General features: G+C 54.8%; 1 protein-coding gene across 1 annotated transcript; it reads right to left on the bottom strand.

The window, feature by feature from the left end:
- Nucleotides 1–4,893: 4,893 nt before the first annotated feature.
- Nucleotides 4,894–21,525, bottom strand: SH3TC2 (SH3 domain and tetratricopeptide repeats 2). Its single transcript, XM_077786645.1, has 18 exons — nucleotides 21,452–21,525; nucleotides 20,543–20,701; nucleotides 18,931–19,035; nucleotides 18,585–18,712; nucleotides 18,077–18,182; nucleotides 17,652–17,795; nucleotides 16,661–16,862; nucleotides 16,104–16,177; nucleotides 15,173–15,368; nucleotides 13,200–13,336; nucleotides 12,455–12,496; nucleotides 10,482–12,188; nucleotides 10,207–10,387; nucleotides 8,392–8,542; nucleotides 7,843–7,965; nucleotides 6,635–6,785; nucleotides 5,295–5,491; nucleotides 4,894–5,085 (listed from the first exon to the last, which is right to left on the bottom strand). Exons 1-18 carry the CDS (start codon nucleotides 21,504–21,506, stop codon nucleotides 4,894–4,896), a joined length of 4,050 nt encoding a protein of 1,349 aa, XP_077642771.1. The 5' UTR covers nucleotides 21,507–21,525.
- Nucleotides 21,526–21,909: the final 384 nt, after the last annotated feature.

The following is a 21,909-nucleotide window of genomic DNA, read 5'->3' as shown; positions in this document are numbered from 1 at the left end:
TATTTCCTCCCAATCTTCCTGTTTCCTGTCTCTTTCCTCACAGTTTTCCTATTTCCTCCCCGTTTTCCTATTTCCTCCCAGTTTCCTGCCCCTTTCCTCTCAGTTTTTCTATTTCCTCCCAGTTTTCCTGTCAGTTTTCACCAGTTTTCCTGCCTCTTTCCTGCTTATTTCTTGCCATTTTCCTGCCTGTTTCCTCCCAGTTTTCCTGCCTGATTCCTTCCTATTTCCTCCCAGTTTCCTCCCAGTTTTCCTGCTTGTTTCCTGCCTATTTCCTCCCAGTTTTCCTATTTCCTCCCAGTTTTCCTGCCAGTTTTCACCAATTTTCCTGCCTCTTTCCTGCTTATTTCTTGCCTGTTTCCTGCCTGTTTCCCACCTGTTTCCTCCCAGTTTTCCTGCCAGTTTTCACCAATTTTCCTGCCACTTTTCCTGCCTCTTTCCTGCCTGTTTCCCTCTGTGGGGAGCTGTCCCTCTTGGCACAGCCCACAGGAGCTGGGGAGCTCTGAGCATCTTCCCTGGGACCCCCAGCTCACCCTGGCACCTCCTCACCCAGGAGAAGGCAGGAGCAGGGAGCTGTCACCCACCCCCTGGCACCCAGCAGAGCCAGCTGCCCCTCCACATGCCCCTGGCACTGGGGTTCCACCAGCTGGGTGCTTGGAAAGGTTTTAGAAGGTTAAAGAAGGGGGTTAAACAGGTGCCCCACCTTCACCAGTCCACTCTCCGTGCCCACAGGGATGTTCTCCCTGGAAATGCCCATCCCAGGTGTGAGTGCCAGGGACACTCAGGTGACTGTGGGCAGTGCCAGCTCCAGGACCAGCCCCTGCCTGATGCCACCTCAGCACAAGGAGTTTCAAATCCCTGCTGGGGATTATTTTTACATCTGGCCTCTCTATTCCCCATCCAGGGCACTTCCCTGCTGCTCCTCTGCCTCTTCTCCCCTCCCTCAGGAACCAGGGGAGCTCTCAGGGCAGGCCCAGCAGCACTGCAGGAATTCCAGGCTTGTTCCTGGAGTTTACAGCACTGCAGGAATTCCAGGCTTGTTCCTGGAGTTTTCATCCCAGCACACCCCAGTGCACAGAGTTTCTTTCAGCCCCTGCAGCCACAGTTGGTGACTCCTGGCTCTGGCTCAGCCTCCTCCCGTACATATTTATGAGCCCAATTATCACTGAACAAGCAGGTTGCTGTGCAAATAAATAATTTTTAATCTAAATTACCCAGTTTACACACTCCCCCCAGCTCTGCTTAGCAGAACAGCTGGTGTTTACCAACTCCTCATTACCCATCCAGGCAACAGCAGGAGAGGCTGCCCAGAGAGGAGCAGCCACCTCTGAACCAGCTGAGCTCCAGGTTCATCCCTGCCTCAGCCTCGCTGCTCCTCCACGTCAGGTCTCTCATCCAGCCCAGTTTGCACCACTGTGCCACGAAGGAATGATGAAAAAATGCCTCCTGATAACAACTGTTATTGTTGGGTGCTGTGTTTCTGCAGAAACGAATTATTTCCATGAAAATCCAAATATATCCAGCTCTCTGTCCATATCTGTATTCCCATTTATCAGCATTTCCTTTCTCCCCATTCCACGGGAGGCTCACACCTGAGCTCAGATGATGCAGGAATTATTCCTGTGCTATTTCCACTGCCCAACAACGAACAGATGGGAGAGAAATCCCTCCCCTCGTTATTCCAGGCCTTAATCAGCCCCCGCAGGCATCAAAGCACGGGATCACATCACAGTGGCAGGACTGGGAGTGCTGGTGCCTGGAAGGCCAAGCTGGGGAAGGACCAAATCCAAGCAGGGATGCTCCTGCAGCTCCTGGCAGCCTCTGGAAGCGCTGGGAAGGAAGGAGCTGCTCCGAGCAGCTCGTGCTGCTGCACGTGCCTCTCTCCAGGCCTATTTCCAGCCTGTCTGGCTGCAGGGAGAGAGGAAAACTCCTGGCCTGGGCATGGAACAGGCAGTCACATGTGGCTGGGGAAGGAGTCACAAGCCACAGCACCGCTGGTGTCAGAGGAGATTTGATCCATCCCTTCCCTTTCCCCTATTTCTGCCTCCGGCGGTGCCAGGCAGGGCGCTGGTGGTCGATGTTTTCTGCAGGATAATTCCCACATTCCTTCTCAATTCCCAGAGCTTTCTCCTGGAGCAGCAGCAGAGCCCTGGCCAGGCTCTGCACCCCTCAGGTGTCCCACAGAATGCCCCAGGAACGAGGGCCAACATCCCCATCCTGGGCAGGGTGGAGGATGACAGGAGCTGCAGGAGCTGAGCCACCACCTGGTGACCTCCTCTGGCACAAAGTCCCCACATTTCTCTGCCCACAAAACTGGCTGGAGGGATGGAATATCCTCATCTTTCCTTGGGCACCGACGCAGGACTTGGTACACATGAACAACAGCTTTAAATTTCACTGTATTGTGAATTTTAATTAGCCTTGGCCCCTCTGAGCTCTCATCCCACTGCATCACAGCATGTGGGAGGGACAGGGAAAATGATATTTACAGGATGCTCCCAAGGAGGAAGACCTTTTCCACCTGCAGGCACCACAAATTTGTTTTGCTGTGATTTAAGGAGGACACCTTTGGTTCCAAAGCAGCTCCGGAGTCGCTGTGAATCAGAACATTTCTGATGTTTGCCTGCTGGAGCTGGGCTGAGTCAGACACTGAGCCTGTGTTTAAACAAAACCCTCAGGGCTTCCAGAGCCACCGAGCTCCTCTCCACACCCTGATTTCCAACTGTCCATCTTCCCCCTGGCACAGAGGAGTGAGACCCTGCTTTTCCCCGGGTGTGAAAAGATCCAGAGGGTGTCAAGGGGTCGGAATGATCCTTACAGACCACCTAGACCAACAAAAAAAAAGGAGAACTGACTGAAAAGCTGCAGGAAGCATCCTGGCATGGCGAGCAGCAGGCACCTGCACTGGATCAGGATCAGGCAGCCCATCGGGTGCCCTGGGGCAGGAAGGTTTTGGGGAGCCCCGAGCTCACTGGATTTCACCCCAAGGGAGATTCCCCTGCCCTGGGCAGGGTGTGAGGCTGCCCGGCAGCAAGGCTCGGTAAACACGCAGTAAATAATCATTGCCCCGGTGACGAACGCCTCGAAGGGATTGGAAGAGGAAGCTGAAGCAGGGAGGAAATAAATATTCTGCATTGAAGCAAGCCAGGCAGGGCAGCACGGGCAGGAGGGACTGGGAGCTGGGTCTGGCTGGGAGGCCCAGATGGCCACAGGTTGCCAAAGCAAAGAGATCAGCTGAGAAAACCTCTCCTCCTTCCCTGTGCTCCAGAAAGCCCAGCTCGGGGTTTGCAGGTGTGAAAAATGCATATTTTGTGTATTTTATGATTGGCTTTTGGCAAATGTTACAATGAATATTATATGTGCCATGTTAGAAAGTTGTGCTGTATTAGTTCTCTTGAGTGGCGTGTTAAATTGGGAAAAATGCACACTTCATCACTGGCTTTTCACAAATATTATATGTGTAACGTTAGAAAGTTGTGCTGTATTAATTCTCTTAAGTAGTGTATTAAATACAGTTTTAGGTTACAACATAATGTTAAATAGAAAGTCTGCGATATAGGATTTGTTACAAGCTCAAGCAGGAAGATGAGATAATCAAGAAACTCTTCACACAGAGATGGCAGCAAAGGGGGCCCACAAAAAGTTCCTGCCTCCTTATCAGAAAAGACAAACATTATTCCACCTTCTCTCCGTCTTTTTGGAACCACCAAGATTAAGGAGAAGAAGTTGACAAAAACCAGAAAAGTTCTTAATTTGGAAAAAATTTATGCATCATGTATGAGATATATGAATGTCAAACCATGACAATGAATATGCAACAGGAAGTTGCTTTTAGGGTTATTCATTTGTTCACAAGAGATGTTTTTTTGTGACTTAGTGTCTGAGAGCATCTGGACATCAGTAATTCTTTGCTTTTTATTGTCCTCTCATTGTCTTAACTCTAAACTTTATTACTCTAATCGTATTACTATTTTTACAACCATTTTATTATTATGAAACTTTTAACATTTTAAAAACCGAGTGATTGGCGTTTTTCACAGGGAAGCCGCTCCCGCTGCAAAAATGAGCATTTATTGCTCTCTGGTGGCCAGTCTGGCTGAGCTGCAGAGCCGGGAATTCCTGCCATGAGCCCGGGAGAACAGCTCCGCTTGGAAAATCCCTCCGAGGTGATCCAGCCCCTCCATTCCCCCAGCACCAAACCGCGTCCCCAAATGCCACATCTGCGTTTTGGCACCTCCAGGGATGGGGCTCCAGCAGCTCCCGTTCCTCCGCTCCTTTCCTGTGCTGCTGCACCCAGGGTTGGGTGGCAGGGCTGGGGTGAGGTGGGCTCTGCCTCCCCCTGAGCAGGTTTTTTCTGCCCCCAGATGAGGCTGGACCAGCCCCTTTGTTCCTCCTCACTTCCCTAATTCTGTCCCTCACTGCCAAAAGCTTTGGTGGTGTTTTATTACAGGAGAAGGTTTGGCAGAGGTGTCACCACAGAGCTCGTGGAGCAGAGCGGACGAGGATTAAAACCAGGTGTAAATAAAGGAGTTGCTATTTCCGACACCTTTGGGTCGGGCTGAGCTGCTGCAGGACGTGGGACAGCTGTGGGGACAAGCAGCACTCCCCATCCCCATCCCGAGCAGGGCACTTCTGAACCCCCCAGGAGCTCTGCCCTGCTGCACCCCAGCTCCAGCCCCGCTGCTGGGGCCTCATCCTGCCCTGGCTGTGCCACCTCTGCCCTGGGCACTGCCCTGCTCCCGAAAAACAAGGGACAGGAGCCCAAATGCTTGGGAGGAGCAGCCCAGACCCTTCCAGCTCCTCAGGACGTGGTGCAGGACCTCTCTTGGGCCGCTCCTGGAGGGCACACGGACCCTGCTGGGTGGCTGCACTGGTGTCCCCAGGGTGGCACACGGGTCACACCACGCTCCCACCTTGGCTCAGCCACCGGGGCCGGTCCGTGGCACAGCCTGGCGTGCCCTCAGGTCCCCCCGGGGCTCCGGGGATGGCACCCAGCTTGGCACGGAGCTGGGCTTGCAGCTCCTGGTCTCCCAGCTCGGCGGCTGCGGCGAGGGCCAGCTGGAAGTAGGAGGCTGCATCCTCTTCATCCTGAGCAGAGAGCAGGGCACAGGCGTTAGGGAGGACCTCAGGAGGGAGCTGGGGCAGAGCCTGGGGGGTCCAGGCAGGACCTGATGTCGCTGGAATGCTGCTAAGTGCCAGCACTTCTTTCCAAATTACCTTCCCCCCTTCAAAGGCAGAAGATGCGACCTCCACCCTCAGCTCTCGGTCCAAGCAGCACGGGAGGGCTCCTTGCTCACCTTCAGCTTGTGCAGGGCCAGCTTGCCCAGGTGCCAGTAGACCTTGCAGTAGTACAGGGCCTCTGCTGAGCCCTGCAGCACGGGGGGACGCATGGCCAGGGTCTTCAGGTAACAATCCTCGGCCATCTCGTGCATGTGCAGCAAGTCATAGGCTGTGGCCAGGCGGTGGAAGGCAACCAGCTCCTGCAGCTGATCTCCTGGAAAAGAGAGATGGGATCAACCAGCTCCTGCAGCTGATCCCCTGGAAAAGAGAGGTGGGATCAAGCAGCTCCTGCAGCTGATCTCCTGGAAAAGAGAGGTGGGATCAAGCAGCTCCTGCAGCTGATCTCCTGGAAAAGAGAGGTGGGATCAAGCAGCTCCTGCAGCTGATCCCCTGCAAGAGAGAGGTGGGATCAACCAGCTCCTGCAGCTGATCTCCTGGAAAAGAGAGGTGGGATCAACCAGCTCCTGCAGCTGATCCCCTGGAAAAGAGAGGAGTGGGATCAACCAGCTCCTGCAGCTGATCCCCTGGAAAAGAGAGGAGTGGATTCAACCAGCTCCTGCAGCTGATCCCCTGGAAAAGAGAGGAGTGGATTCAACCAGCTCCTGCAGCTGATCCCCTGGAAAAGAGAGGAGTGGATTCAACCAGCTCCTGCAGCTGATCCCCTGGAAAAGAGAGGAGTGGGATCAACCAGCTCCTGCAGCTGATCCCCTGGAAAAGAGAGGTGGGATCAAGCAGCTCCTGCAGCTGATCCCCTGCAAGAGAGAGGTGGGATCAACCAGTTCCTGCCATGCATCCCCTGGCAAAGTTGCTGATCCAGCTCAATCCATCCCCAGCTCTGCTGAGCCACTTTGGATGCATTTTCTCAGCAGCCTGTGGGCACGGATACTCTGAGAGACAACAGAGCCATGGGCAGGGTGGTTGATTGGCCCAGAGTATCATTCAGCCAGGGGATTATTTTTTGGGTGGTAGAAGGGGCTGTTACAAGACTGGTCCCATCCCAGACATTTAAGCTGGCATTTTGCCCATCCAAGCTATTTCTGTAATGGGGAGGGGTGAGGTTTTTAGCAGAGCCAGGGCAGAGAGGAACTGCTGAGACCTGTGCTTTCACCAGACTTCCTGTGCTCTGGGGTAACAAAAACCCTCTGCTGTCACACAGCTGACAAAAAGGGAAGTGGCCTTAAAAAGATGTCTTGACTTTGGGTAAGAGTAGGTCCAAGCAGTGTTAGGAAAGCAGGAGAGCCCCTTTTCACATGGATCTTGTTCTCATCCACAAGATTCTCTGGCTCCCTCCAAATAATCACCCACTCCCCAGTAACTCCCAGTAACTCCCAGTAACTTTTGGGCGTAAATCACTCACCGACCCTGAGGCTGAGCCTGGCTGCCAGCGTGGCAAACTCCAGAGCCTTCTCGTAGCCCTGCAGGCTGATCTGCAGCTCTGCCAGTTTATTGAACAGCCGCAGCTCTGTCTGGGTGGCCTTGAGCTTCCTGGCCAAGGGCACAGCACCTCCCTAAGGAGAGGGAATGGTGAGTTCAGGATGTTCCTGGAGGGGTCAGCACTGCCTGAGAGGGGTGGCAGAGCAGCAGGACAAGGGGCAAAGCAGGGGATGGGCACTGCAGGTTTAGGTTTTAGTCCCTTCTTTCCATTGAAAATGAGTTTTAAATTCCAGAGCATGGCTCTCAAAGCCTGAGCCTCACATCTCTGCCCTTCCTTGGGTGTGGGAATCCAGAACTTCCTTCTGGCTGCCCTGGCAGGTCTGGGACCCTGGCAGGGGTCAGGAACCCCCTGGACAGAGCCCCCAGAGACACTGGCTGTGATCTCTGCCCATGGAAAAGAGTTTTCAATCTTACAGGATCAATTACCAGCTCTGAGGGTTTGATGTAAATAATAAAGTGTGGCATGGGTGCAAAAGTAAAATTTTAGGATTCTAGACTAGGGGTCCAAAGGGGACAAGATGGAGGAAATTGGGTGTGTCTTGTCCTTTTTCTCCTTCTTCATGCCCTCCATGTCTCACTGTGCTGTTGGCATTTTTCTGTTGGTTCAGGCTGGGGACACACTGTCCAACGTAGGTGACAGATATTGGCACATTATTGTAAATGCAGCCCAGGGAGTTTCTGGTATTTAATGTTTGTCACATCCCACTGAGGGCAGAGCCCCACACGCTGCCCTGCAGGACAGAGCTGGGCAGGGCAGCAGAACATGTGAGAGATAAACAGAATAAACAACCTGGAAACCAGCACAGATTAATTACAACTTCTTCTTTGGCAGTGGGGCTGACAGACAGAGACTTTCTACAATTTCAGAATCATCAATAGCTGACACTTGGGTGCCTGGAATTCTGACTGGGTGCACCCAGGAGTGACCAGCTCACACTCAACAGCACCAGGATTTGTAATGGAAGGAGCCCATTCCCAATCCCAAACAATCTCTGGGTTTTTTTGCAAACCTGTGCTCCTGGCACCCTCAGGATCACCCCATCCCTCTCCACCCTCCATCCTTGGGACAAAGCCCCCCCAGCCAGCACCCTGTGGGGACACAGGGACAGAAATGCTCCGAGGGCTCCATACCCTGTAAAACTCCAGTGCCTGGGCCCTGTTCCGGCTGCCGTTGAAGAAGGTGTCACCTGCTTTCTCATAAAGATCCATGGCCAAGGTGAGGTTGTCCCCTTTCAGAGCAGTCTGGATGGCTGCCTGGAAGGAAAAAGGGGCTGGAGTGACATTTGGAAAGGCAGAGACATTGATGTGATTAAATAAACCCCAGATTTTAGGAGCTGCTCTTCCACTTTGCAGCTCAGCTGATAAAGTAATGCTGGAGATGGAGAGGTGCCAGAAGTCTTTAACTCCAAGGACTTCCCTGGCATTTATCCCTTATTTATGGATATTTCAATGGGAACTGCTCACTTGGCACCTCCTGCTTCTTTTGGCACTCCCACGTCACTTTCTGACTCAATGAATTCACTTCTTTTCACCCCAAAATCCTCTAAACTCAGTGGATGGAAAGAAAGAGAGGAAATTCAGGGTAAGGCAAGAGCTCCTCGTTCCAGCAGCAGCTTTACAGTGCTCAGAACTTTCCCTCCCAGGTTTCCCAGCCCCAAAAGGAGCTGCCCAGCTCCATACCTGGAAGTACATTTCCACCAGCTCGTCCTCCTGCAGGAGATAATAGAGTTTTCCTGCCTGCAGCCAGGCCTCTGCTGCCTTCGCAACCTCCTCGAGGTCGATGAAGATCCTCAGGCTCTGCTTGGTGCAGTCCAGGGATTGTCTCAAAGCCCTGTGGTGGCAACAGGCAAAAAGCCACCTCAGAGAAGTCACAGAGATGTCCCCGGGCCACCTCCCCATGGCACTGACCCCCTGCCCTCTCCTCCTGTAGCTACCAAAGGACATTCTCAGCTCTGAGCAATGTGTCCTGGTAAGATCACGGACTTCTCCCTGCTTTAATGCCCAGGTTTATTGGGTATTTGGCCACCTTAGGACAATTCAGGACACCAGTGGTCCCACTCAGGCTGCTCCTCATCCCTGGGTGATTAAGAGGGCTTCATGCAGGTCGCCTACAAACCAAATCTGCCCCCCTAAACCGAGTTCCAAAGTCAGTCCCAGCTCCACATGGGAGCACAGGCAGGGAATGCTTGTACTTACATCTCCCAGACAGCACCTGGCACCCAAACCCACCCCTTTGCCTGGTGTTTGTCCCTCGTGCAGCCATGGAGAGAGCTCTGGCTCCACGTCCAAGCCCCTTTTCCAGCCCCTGGTCATTGGAGCACCCAGGGCCAGGTGGTGGGATGAGCCAGAGGGCTGGACACAGGGAGAGCCAGCAGTGTCCAGGGCAGATTTTTTTTGCTTGGTGTCTCTCCTGCTGGCAAGCTGGCCCCAGGGAATGGGGTGCTTTGTGATCCTAAATAACACCACTCACATGACAGGCATCTGCTCCCTAAATACCTTCCCCCTGCACTCACCGTGCCCTGGCTGGGGAGGTGAACATCCCAGCTGGGGACAACCCTGCCCATTTGTCCTTCTGGGGCTGGGAACTGGCTCTCCACTCTTTGATCTGATTGCCTTCAAGATGTATGGCCTGTCCCAGCCCTCTCCCTCTCCTCTCCTCTCCTCTCCTCTCCTCTCCTCTCCTCTCCTCTCCTCTCCTCTCCTCTCCTCTCCTCTCCTCTCCTCTCCTCTCCTCTCCTCTCCTCTCCTCTCCTCTCCTCTCCTCTCCTCTCCTCTCCTCTCCTCTCCTCTCCTCTCCTCTCCTCTCCTCTCCTCTCCTCTCCTCTCCTCTCCTCTCCTCTCCTCTCCTCTCCTCTCCTCTCCTCTCCTCTCCTCTCCTCTCCTCTCCTCTCCTCTCCTCTCCTCTCCTCTCCTCTCCTCTCCTCTCCTCTCCTCTCCTCTCCTCTCCTCTCCTCTCCTCTCCTCTCCTCTCCTCTCCTCTCCTCTCCTCTCCTCTCCTCTCCTCTCCTCTCCTCTCCTCTCATCCTGCAGTGTTAGGCAGGAGATTAAAGGTGAGCTGATACCAGGTTTTAAGCACCTCCTGTGGGTTTTAAGCACCTCCCTGGGGACAGTATCACAGCAGATACGGGAAGGGCAGCCTTGGCAGCTTGAGGCTGCACCCAGACTTGCTCCAAGAGCAGATAAGGAGCCTGTTCTTGCTGGGCAGTGCTGATTAATCATTGGGATAAGCTTCCAAAGGAAGCAATGAATTCCCTGTCACCCTGCTGAAGGCTGGATGTGTCCTGGAAAACTTTGTTTGGCCAGATTCCAGCTCTGTCTGGGACAATGTTTGCCCAGCTCTGGTTGACATTGAGCTGCTCCTTCCCAGGGCACAGCTGACAGCTCATAAATCTCAGAGCCAGAACTGTGGGGCAGACGGAGCCACCACACCCTGCCCGAGGCACACCCCGGCAAAGGCACTGCACTCTGGCAGCGTGGCACAGCCCCAGGACTCACTCAGCTGTGCCCACAGCCTGGTAGAGCTGGCTGAGAGCCTGCCTGGCACTGGCCTCCAGCTCCCTGTCCTGCAGCTGCCGTGCCAGGGACGCCCAGTGCTCGTGGTAGGTGATGCTGGCCTGCAGGTCGGGGCACACTCGGCTGTAGAAGTGGCACAGACGCTCCGTGGCGTGCAGCTGACCTGTGTGGCACAGGGACGGGGACAAGGACAGCTCAGGGCACAGCGCTGGGCACCTGGCGGGGCTGAGCGCCGCCCGGCTGCCCTCTGTACTCACTCCTCAGGTTCTGCCACTTCAGGCCAAACCCCAGCGCCAGCTCGTAGCAGAGTTTGGCATCTCCCACCCTCTGCCTGTCCAGCATGGCCTGTGCCAGCCACAGCAGCACCTGTGCCAGCTCCGTGTCCAGCTCGTGCTGGCTCTGGAGCTCGGCGTAGAGCCGCACCGACCACAGCAGGTAGAGCTCGGCCAGCTGGGCGGCCCCGCACGAGAGGCTCAGCTGGCCCAGGTTAGCCAGGGCCACGGCCTGGTTCCTCCTGCTGCCCGTCTCCTTGGCCTTGTGCAGGGCCCTCAGGAAGTTCTCTGCGGCCTCCTGGACGCGGCCCTGGGCCGCGAGGGCCATGGCCAGCAGGTTGTGCACGGCCCCGCCGGGCGTCTCGCAGGCCGCGCCGCGCAGCGAGCGCAGCAGCCGCCGCAGCACGTCCCCGGCAGCGCCCGGCCGCTGCTGCAGCAGGAGCACCCAGCCCAAGGCCAGCGAGGACTCCAAGGCCTCCTCCTCGCCCAGCTGCCTGCCCAGGGCCGCCGCCCTGGCCGCGTAGCCAGCGGCCCCGTCCAGCAGCCCGTGCTGGAGGCACGTCCTGCAGAGCACGGCGCAGAGCATCCTCTGCATGGGCACCGCCCTGCCCTCGCAGCAGAACCGCAGCGCCTGCGCCAGGTATGGGCAGGCCAGCGCTGGCATGCTGCTCCCGTCCGGCTGCTGCCGCCCCAGGAGCTTGGAAGCGTTTTGGAGGATGAAGCCAGCTCTCCAGATGGGGCTCGGTGTCCCCTTGGCGCTGCTGGGAACAAAGGACCTGACGGAGGCCAGCGCGATGTTCGGCAGGCACTTCTTGGCATAGAGGTAGCCCAAGGTGGCGGTGGCATCCAGTGGCCCAGCACGGGTGCCTGGGCTGAGCCAGGCGCTGCTGAGGCACTGGAGGTGCTCCAAAAAGGGCAGCACCTCCTCGGTTCTGCCCAGCTGCAGGAAGAGCTTGGCAATGAGGAAGCAGACCCGGGCCTCCAGCGGAGCATTGCCCACAGCGATGGATTCCCTCAGGATGTAGGTGAGGAGCTCCAGCTCATTCTCCGAGCTGAAGGAGCGGCCAGGCAGGCACACGAGCAGGGTCACCGTCTTCCCCAGCAGCGAGGAGAACTTGTGCTTCATGTTCTGCTTCAGGTAGATGGAGGCGAGGCTGACGTGCAGCGCTGCCAGCAGGGGCAGGTCCCCAAAGCCCCTGTCCAGGACACTCATGGCTTCCTCAAAGTACACCCGGGCCTGGGAGAACTTGACCCTTTTGATGCAGAGCTTCCCCAAGAGGAAACAGAGCCTGACGTGAGCCCAAACTGAACGAGTCCTCTTGGCCCAGTTCCGGGAAGTCTCGAGGTACAGGACCAGTTCATCCTCATCAGAGAAACCATAAAAAGTGGAGTGGAGAAAGGAAAAGCTGAGATCATAAAAGCTTTGAAAACTGGGCACAAAACTGTCTTGGTTGAGGAAGGTCAATATGGGGTCAAAGACATCAGCATCCTCCATGTGTCCAGCGTTGAGGTCGATGAAGAATTTGGGATAATCCAAGTCGTCCAGCTTCTCCAGGAGAACATCGTCCAGGGTGGTAGGGGCTGTTTCACTCCCCGGGCTGGACAGCTCTGAGGTGCTGCTGGTAGCCCAGTCATTGATTTCCTCCCAAGACTGGAGCACTTGGATTTCTCTACTGCCATGGAGAGCAGCCTCTGGAAGGGACAGGGAAAGCACAGTGGGATCAGGAAGAAATGTTCCCTGTGGCTGCCCCACCCCTGGAAGTGTCCAAGGCCAGGTTGGACAGGGCTTGGAGAAACCTGGGATAGTGGAAGGTGTCCCTGACCATGGCAGAGGGTGGGGCTGGATGGCCCTTAAGGTTTCTCCCAACCCAAACCATTCTCTGATGTTTCCTCCCGTCCAAATTCACCCTCAAAAGCCACCACCAAAGCCTCCCCCTCTGTCCCCTCCTCATACTCACCTGGTGGCACTTGTGGGAACGCGGCTGTGGCTTCAAAACCAGCTGTGCAAAGAGAAAACAAAACCCCAAATCCTTGGTCAGTGTCAATGTGCAGGAATCAGCTGAGCCCCAAAGCCACCCAGCCAGAACAGAGGAAGTGAGAGCCCCCAAAAACCCTGATCCTGGTCCTTCAGGCCAGGCTCAGTGCAGAGCAGCATCTGCCAGGGTGAAGCCCAGCTCGGGAGCTGCCCTGGCAGCAGAGAAGGTCCCTGCAGACTCCAGCATGGCAGGGCCACCTCCCGAGGTCACCTCCAGCCTCCATCACCAGGCTGAGCACGGGTTTGTGCTGCCTCCACCCCAGAGGTTGCCTCCATGGCACTGCCATGATCGTGGGGCTCTCTGACGCTGTTGAGGCAGGTCGGTGTGAAATGACTCCAGATCAGGAGGTGAGAAATAAAACTCTGATTTATTTCAAACACACCGCTCTTTTTATAGAGAGCTTCATCCAGACCAATTCTATTGGTCCTGAAGTGAAAACATCTCACTCCATTGGTGTGTAGTGAATGATGCACAGTGGCAGAACCTATCTACAAACAATGTGAACAACAAGAGAGATAAAGAATTATTTACATTCTTTCCCAACTGTTTCCCAGGCTTCTGCCTGGTTAGAAACTTTCATTTTCTCTCTGACTGAACTGAGAATACCCCCAGCACTCCAGGCCCACGGGGATGCAGGGACTGGGATATAAGGAGAGGGGACACTCACCCAGCCTGTACACAGAGGTGATGTCCGTGTGTGCCAGGTCCCCCAGCAGGGTGGCAAAGTGCTGCTCGTCACCATTGAAGGGGAGGTGCAGCACTGGGGACTTCTCCTCTTCGCTCAGAAACACAAAGCCCTTTCCCCTGGGGTGGGGCAGGAGAAAAGAGTTAGCGTGTCACCAGCCCCTGGCACTGCAGCTGGCCCATGGGGTGGGGTGGGATGGGAAGGGAAGGGAAGTTTTTCCATCTCTTCTCTTCCTCCCACCACAGACATTATGTTGTAGATGAACACAGGATTTTGGACACCTTCCCTGTGGGAGTCCAGGGCTTCCCTCTGGCTGCCCTGGCAGCTCCGGGACCCTGGCAGGGGTCAGGAACCCCCCTGGACAGAGCCCCCAGAGACACTGGCTGTGATCTCTGCCCATGGAAAAGAGTTTTCAATCTTACAGGATCAATTACCAGCTCTCAGTGTTTGATATCAGTAATAATTAAGTGTGGCACGGGTGCAGAAGTAAAATTTAGGATTCTAGATGAGGGGTCCAAAGGGGACAAGATGGAGGAAATTGGGTGTGCCTTGTCCTTTTTCTCCTTCTTCATGCCCTCCATGTTTCACTGTGGTGTTGGCATTTTTCTGTTGGTTCAGGCTGGGGACACACTGTCCAACGTAGGTGACAGATATTGGCACGTTCTTGTAAATCCAGCCCAGGGAGTTTCTGGTATTTAATGTTTGTCACATCCCACTGAGGGCAGAGCCCCACACGCTGCCCTGCAGGACAGAGCTGGGCAGGGCAGCAGAACATGTGAGAGATAAACAGAATAAACAACCTGGAAACCAGCACAGACCAATTATGGCTTCTGCTTTGGCAGCGGGGCTGACAGACAGAGACTTTCTGCAATCTCAGAATCATCAATACCACAGGTTCTGACACTTCCCCATCCCTTCTGTTCCATGAAGGAGCAGAAAGGCCCCACAGGAAAGGACCTATTGGTCTTTTTTGGAGTCCAGAAGCCACAGGATACCACCTGATTGTTGTCTTGTTCTTTTGAGAGTTTGAAAGTTTTTTTTTAAAGTTCTTATACCTTTTGATATTTACATATTTTAACTGAGTTTTTTAATGCATGTTCATGTAAATAATGATTGTTTTGTATGTTTTTTTGTGAGTAGAGAAAATTGATAAACTGTTGGTCTGACCAGTGTGGTTGGAGAGGTGGCAGTTTCACCCTCCAACACACTGTCATTTTTACTAATGTATATATAGTGGAGTCAAAAAAAAAGTTAGCTTTTTAAAGTTCTTTTTCTTTCCTTTTACTAGCCTGCTACTGTGAATTATTTTGTGTCACAGTGTGACACCTGATCTGCTCTGTCCCTTCTGGAGTGTCAGAGAAAAGTGCTACACCTCACCCAGAGTGACTCTGAGAGGGGAAAGCCCAGCAGACCTTGGTTAAAGCCTTTCCTCCTACACAGACTCTTGGAGAAGCCTTTTGGGATGGGCATGGAATGGAAGCCACCAACAGAGACAGCCGCTGGGTCAGGGTGGCATTTACCACCCTCCCTCCCTGGACAGCTCGTGCTGTGTCCTTGGGAGGGTTTGGAATTCTGCTCTGCACCAGTTCTGCCTCCAAACCCAGGGCAAGATTTGTTTCCTTGGCAGGGAATTCTCTCCCCACCCTTGCCAGGCTCCCAGCCCCTCAGAGCTACAAACTGAAGACATTTCTAGGACAAACTGGGAAGCCAGCTTGCAGGAAGCCAGATTAGCCCAGGGCTGGATCTGTTCCTCTCCAAGAATCACCTGAGGCAGGTGAAAGGCAATTTCTTTGGGCTGTGGCAGAGCCTGGCCAAAGCTTCTGCTCACAGCTCAAACCCACCCTCTGTGAAGGTCCTGCAGAGGAAATCACCTGCCCTAGGCTCTCACACAGCCTTGAGGTGGGATTTGGAGCCTCCTCTCCCTTTTCTCCAGAATTGAATTGAAATGAACTCACAGAGGTTCGCAAGCCTCGGGATTTACGTGTCGGGTGGGAACGAAGCCAATGCTCCTGGTGCTGAGGGATCTGCCCACAAACCAGGGCAGCCCAGGGATGAAGAAACCAATGATTTCTATAGGATCTCCTCTGGAGAAGCTCAGCTCATCCCACGCTGCTCCTCTGTGGTCCTTGGTGGCGATGCACCTGCCTCTGACTGGGAAACCAAGGCAAAAAAAGGAATTTTGGCGGGATCCCTGCTAAAACCTCCTCACTGGAAAAGACCTGGGCAGGGAGAGGCCATGATTCCAGCTGGAGAGGGCGGCCTCTCTCTCCCCTAAGATTGAAATGTGACCTCGGATCCAGCTCTCTGCCATTTCTCCTTGAGAAGTGGATTATAATACAAAATAAAAGAGGGATGGATAAACTCCACACCTCTGCGAGCTGCAGCCTGGAAGGTGACTGGAAATACGAATTTTCACAGACACTGCCCTATCTCAGCTCTGCTAGGAGTGAAATCCTGGACAGTGAAAACATCCATCCCTCTGTGACAAAGTCACACCTGCAGGGACCTCCTGTGTCCAGCTTGCTCTGAACTGGGCTGGGGTTAAGGGCGGTGGTGGGCACAGGTTTCGTGTGAGCACAAGGTGAGAACCTCATGATTTGAAACCTGACTTCTGAAAGAATTAAAAGAAACATAAAATTGACGTGGGACAGGGAAAGGTCACTGGCAGAAGGGTGTCACCAGCAGCTCTCTGCTCCCTGTGTTCCTCAGAACGTGGTTTTCAACTTCTGATCTGCATTCCAGAGTCCAGAGATGCAGCATTCCCTTAGAGCTGCTCCAGTGGGGTCAGTCCCAGAACAACAAATGGGATTGTGCTCATTTTTGGCCCAACCTGGGTTTTGGGACATGCCCAGCCCTGGGACACTGCCTTGCACAGGTGTCACTCACCAATGGCCCGAGAGCTCGTCCCACTGATCTCCTGGGAGAGGCCAAAACTCACAGCATAACTCCTCAGGAACCACCTGCAAGGCAAAAGGGACCCTCACTGCTCCTCTGTGAGCACCTCAGGCCAGCCCAGGGATGGTGTCACACCACTGGGGAGGAGCAGGATAAATTTGCCATCTTTCTCCAAGTAAAAGGCTCAGCCGGGTGACCGGTGTGAAGCCCCACTCTGGCTGGCATTGCCTGACTTTTTTCTGCCACTTCTTCATCTGTTAATCAGAGATAATCTCATGTATGGCCTCAATCAATAGCTTACAAAAAGCACATCTGAACAAAAAACCACATCTGAAGTAGGAGCATGTCCTTGCTGTGTCCCATGGACAGCACCTGCACTGATTCCAGTCTTTATGCCTAACGTGGATCCTCCTGGAAATATCCTCACGGAATTGTGAGGCTCTTGCCCTCTGCCAGGGTCAAGAGGATTTTCCCAGCCAGCCTTGGTGCCAGTCATGCATCAGGATCAGGAAAGAATCCTGGCCTGAGCCCGTTAATTCACCACTTACTGGTAAAAGGGGTGAGGTATTGGCTCCAGAGCTGTCACGGGCACCACGCCTCGCTGCCCCGTCAGCAGGGACATCCCTTCCCACTTGGAATCCTGCCCAATGCTCTTCACATGGACCAGCTCGTTCCTGCAGAGCTGCAGACCCTCCTCTCCCTCCTGCTCCACCTTGCAGACGCCAGGCACCGCCCTGCAGAAAAAGTTCCCTGCAGAGGGAGAGTCCGAGGCTGGAGCAGCATCGGCGGCTCCAGCACAGCCCTGCTGGAGGATTCCCAGGAATTCCCCACGTGTGCATTCCTGTCGGAACTCCAAATGTCCCTCAGACATTTTTAGAGGTTCGAGGCCTTGGTCAGAAGCATTTGAGACCCTGGCAGGCAGCTGCAAACAGCTGGGATTTTGGGTTTGAGCCATGGAATGAGTTACCAACTTTGGAGGTGGAACAAGCAGTTACAAAGGGTTAGATGGGATAGTAAAAGTAGTTACAAAGTAGAGGGGAAAATTGTTTAGTGTTGTACAGGGGGGTTTTAACACCTGTCCAGGGGGGTTTTTACTTTGTACATGGGGGTCAGAAGTTCTAAGATGGAGGAAAGTGGGCTGATCCTGTTCTTCCTCCTTCTTCTTCCTCGCCTCCATGTTCTTGGTGATGTTGGCACTCACAGATTGGTTTAGAGTAGAAAAGCACCTTGTAACATAGGTAGTAGGTATTGGGGGGAAACTGTAAACATATAACATATAATATATCATATAAAAGACAGCAGCAGCCCTGGGCAGGGGGAGAGAAGAAGAAGACAGCAGACAGTGAGGGTGTCAGGAGTGTGTGACCCAACAGCTTCAGCCCAAGAAGAAAATCCTTTAGATAACTTGCAATAAACTGCCTTGAGACCCAACAACAGAGACTGCTGAGCCTTTCTATGGAAGCTTGGGTTGGAGGAGAGACTTTTCCAGCACACGAGACCCCTGACCAAGCCCGGGGTTCTCTCAAATTCCCATCACACCTTCCTGCAGCAGCAGATCCATGTAGATGGTGGCCAGGTGCTCCTCATCCACGGTGACCCTGAGCTCCGTGTCCTCCACCAGGGCACAGTCCAGCCAGAACTCCTGGGCAAGGAGCAGCTGCTCCAGGCAGGTCCCCACGTACCCTGAGAAGCCAAGAGGGGGATCAGGATCAGCAGCTCCTTCCCAAGAGCAGGAAGGCTCTTGGGGATTTCCAAGTGTCAGGCAAAAGCTTCTAATTTTGTCTCCAAAATTTCCTAAATTCTGATTCTCTCTGATCCAAACAGAGATTTCATAAACAACAGATTGCAAAGTTTTCTAATTAATTTCTCACTGTCCACCCTGAACATTACAGCTCTGCAGTGTCAGGCAATGCCTTCTCCAAAATCCCTCCTCACACTGCCTGTTGAGGCCATGGAAACATTACCTAAAGTCAGGTAGGTGGAAAACTTCCAGACTTCCTCCAGGGTTTTGAAGGTGAGGAGGAAGCGATCCTCGTGTGCCTGCGTGCACACCAGCCTGGCTGACAGCTCCTGCACGGGGGACACGAAGCAGCATCAGGGCACACTCCTGGAGCCTTGAGTTCCAGCAGGGAAGCAGAGTTCAGGCCAGGCATCCTCTCTGCAGCTGGGATTTGTTTATATCAAACCCAGCCTGAGAACTCTGAGCCTGTCCGGAGCTGTCACCTCCAGCAGGGACACGGGTTTGGTGATCCCAGCCCTGGGAATTCCTGGTTGTTTAGGCTCAGCTCCCCCAAAACTACACAAGGCTCAGCTTTGCCTCTCATTTGCCATCAAGTTCATCTTCCCCATCATTCCAGTCCCCTCCAGAGTCCCCTGCAGCGGCCTTGGAGGAGCTCCTCAGCTGGCTTTGGTACCCCAGCACACTTGCCACCACTCCAGGAGCATTCCAGCCTGCTGGCACGGGGTTTGTACCTTGAACAGGGCACAGACACTTCTGTCATCGCTCTCCAGAGCCCACAGCTTCTTCCTGGCAGCTTCCTGGAGCTGGGAATTGCGGCAGCGGCAGGAGCGGCTCTCCACGGAGAAGGAGAGCGAGAGCTCTTGGGAGGGAAGGGAGGAGGATGAAAGGGGAGGAGAAGGAGCTCCGTGGCACCCAGAGCCACCCCTGCCACCCAGAGCCACCCCTGCCACCCTGCCAGGACCACCAGATCCTCCAGGCTGGCTGTGATGCTCACACCACACAAACCCAGCCCGTCCTCGTCCTTCAGCCACCAAGGTGAGACCCGAAATCTGTGAGGTGCCCCAGGCAGCTCCTTACCTGGGGAGAAGGTGTCCCTGAGAGCCAGCAGCAGCACGGAGGGGTCTGGGGAGCCGTGTCCTGCCTCGGCAGCGGGGCTGCTCTGCTCCTCCAGCCCAGCCTTGCCTGGAGAGGGGGGACACAGCAGAGCAGCTGGGAGATGCTGTGGCAGAGCTCTTGGAGGTGCTGCCCCAGCTGAGAGCTCCTGGGAGCACAGCCCTGCACAGCTGGCTGGGGAACCAGCCTGAAGTCATGCTCCAGGTTGGAGAGATCCGTGGGATCTAACTCCATCACTCCCTTCATGCTGGGCTTTTTTTCCAGCACTGGAGTGAGGATTTTTCCCTCCTTTCTCCTGGCCAGACCCTCAGATGAGCAGATCTTTTAGAAGGTGAATCCCCAGCAGAGATTTTTTTTTTTTTTTTTTGGAGGTCTCAACTGCCCAGCACAGGAGAGCCGAGGCCTTGCAAAACTCTTTGTTCAAAAATGTGAAAATCAAAATGAGATTTTCTCCCCTGGATGCTCTGCTGGGTATCCAAAATCCAAGCAGCATTCTCCCTGCTCCACACATCATCAGCTATTGCCATAAAGGATTCAGGGCCTGCAACTTGAGCTGCTAATTATGTTAATGAAAGCTGAGGCACACAAAACTCCATCCCTGCTCTTCCACAGCTGCATTAGCAGTGGAGGGATAACCAGATTAAACCCCAATTTTGGTCAGTAATCAGAGTAGATCTGTAAGATAAACATGTACCTGGAGATGTGGAGCTGGAATGTGCAGCAGCTTTTTAAAGTCACTTCTTTGGCCAGAAATCTGCTCTACAGTACTTTTTACTGAGCCAGCTTTGCCAGCCACTCAAATAAATTGGTATTTGCATGCAGAAATAGAATTCTTATTTAGAAAAATAGAATTCTTATGAAGAGAAATAGAATTCTTATGTAGAGAAATAGAATTCTTATGTAGAGCTAGCAAGTAGAAAAGAGCAGCCCAGGGCTGGACAGGTCATGAGTAAGTTTTGCTTTGAAAGAAAAGGCTCCACGTTTAACAAAGTCTTAACAAAGTTTCATGTGGCAGCTCCGTCCCCTCCACACGAGGAGATGGAGAAGGGGAAGTGAAAAGAGGCAGAGGCAGAACTAAATGTGAGCTGGCTCCTGCCCCTGCTCCACTCCTCGCTGCCTTCCCCCCCTCTCCGTGCCCAGCACACCCTGGCAGGGCCTGGGGTGAGTGCCTGGTGCCATTCCCTGGGGATGGGATGGGATGGGATGGGATGGGATGGGATGGGATGGGATGGGATGGGATGGGATGGGATGGGATGGGGATGGGATGGGATGGGATGGGATGGGATGGGATGGGATGGGATGGGATGGGATGGGATGGGATGGGATGGGATGGGATGGGATGGGATGGGATGGGGATGGGTCCCTGGTGCCATTCCCTAGGGATGGGTCCCTGATGTCATTCCCTGGAGATGGGGATGGGTCCCTAATGCCATGCCCTGGGGAAGTGTCCCTGGTGCCATTCCTTGGGGCTGGCTACCCAATGCCATGCCCTGGGGATAGAGATGGGGATGGGTCCCTGATGCCATGCCCTGTGGCTGGGTCCCTGATGCAATTCCCTGGGGATGGGGCTGGGTACCTGGTGCCATGCCCTGGGGACGGGTACCTGGTGCCATGCCCTGTGGCAGTGTCCCCGCTGCCGTGGCCGTGTCCCTCCAGCATTGTCCCCGGCGGTGCAGGCGCTCCCCGCGGGGCAGGAGCTCGGGGCAGCGGGGCCAGCAGGACTCACACTCCTCACCTGGGGAACACGGAGGGGGGGCAGAGGTGTCCAGATCCCTGGCAAGGCTCTCCCTGCCTGACAGGCATCCCTGGGATGTGCCACCTCTGCCAGCAGCAGGACAGGGCCTGTCCATGTGTCCCCAGAGCCAGGAAGGGGCTGGGGCTCCCTCTGGTTGCTCTCACGGGTTCAGTGTTTATTTTCATTGGAGCCAGGCTCAGAAAGGGAACTGGGAGCTGTTTTTTTCAAAGGACCAATTGAAACTGCAGCTGGGGAGTCGTTCCCAGCCGTGCCAGTGACTCACTGATCTCCTCAGTGCCAAAATATTTTGTAGCAGTGGGCAGGAACAGCTCCAGCCCTGGGTCCCAGCACTCAGGGCTGCACTCCTGGCTCCAGGGCTGGCTCCTCCAGGCACCTTCTGGCCCTGCTGGGGCACACGTGGCCACGGTGGCTGGCCCTGGGCCACGTCCCTCCTCCAGCTCACTGGGACATGCTGGAATGGGAACGGTGCCCTGGGGGATGCCAGCACCCCACGGGTGTGCTTGGAGAGCTCCTGGGCAGGGAGGGGGACAACCAACAACATGGGAATAAACCATCCCCAGCGCCATCCTGGCCAAAACCTCCTGCATCACTCCCCACACCCCCAATCCAAGAGGAGGGAGCACCAGGAGCCATCCCAGAGGAAAGGCAAGCAGCCAGAGGGGCCAGTGCCCACTGCCAGAGTGTCCCCAGGGGTCCCAGCCCATGGCAGGAGCCCCACGGGCACCTTACCTGTGCATCCCAGCGCCAGGTCCTGGTGCCAGGGGGTCCCCAGGCAGCAGCCCATGCGTGCAGTGGCACGGGCAGAGGGCTGGCAGAGGGCTGGCAGGGGCAGGGCTGCTCGCTGCCCGCCCGGCACCGCGGCTGGGCACGGCCACAATGCACAATGTCCCCTTTGAGCGGGCACTGGCACGGCGGGGGCGGCGGGCACGGGCTCAGGGAGGGCTTGGGACGGAGTCACTGCATCAGTCAGGTTTGGAAAGGCCTTTGAGGTCCTCAGGTCTGGTACAGACCTAACACTGCCAAGGCCACCACCAAACCGTGTCCCTGAGCGCCACGTCTGTATCTTAGGAATGGGCACTCCACCATGTCCTGGGCGGGCTGTGCCAGTGCTTGCCGAGCCTTTCCATGGAGAAATTTTCCCTGATACCCAACCCAAACCCTCCCTGGTGCAATCTGGGGCCGTTCCC

This window comes from Lonchura striata, chromosome 15 (genome assembly GCF_046129695.1).
Source record: "Lonchura striata isolate bLonStr1 chromosome 15, bLonStr1.mat, whole genome shotgun sequence".
NCBI lineage: Eukaryota > Metazoa > Chordata > Aves > Passeriformes > Estrildidae > Lonchura > Lonchura striata.
Note: the sequence above shows the minus strand (reverse complement) of the source record. Positions and strands in the feature narration are given on the sequence as shown.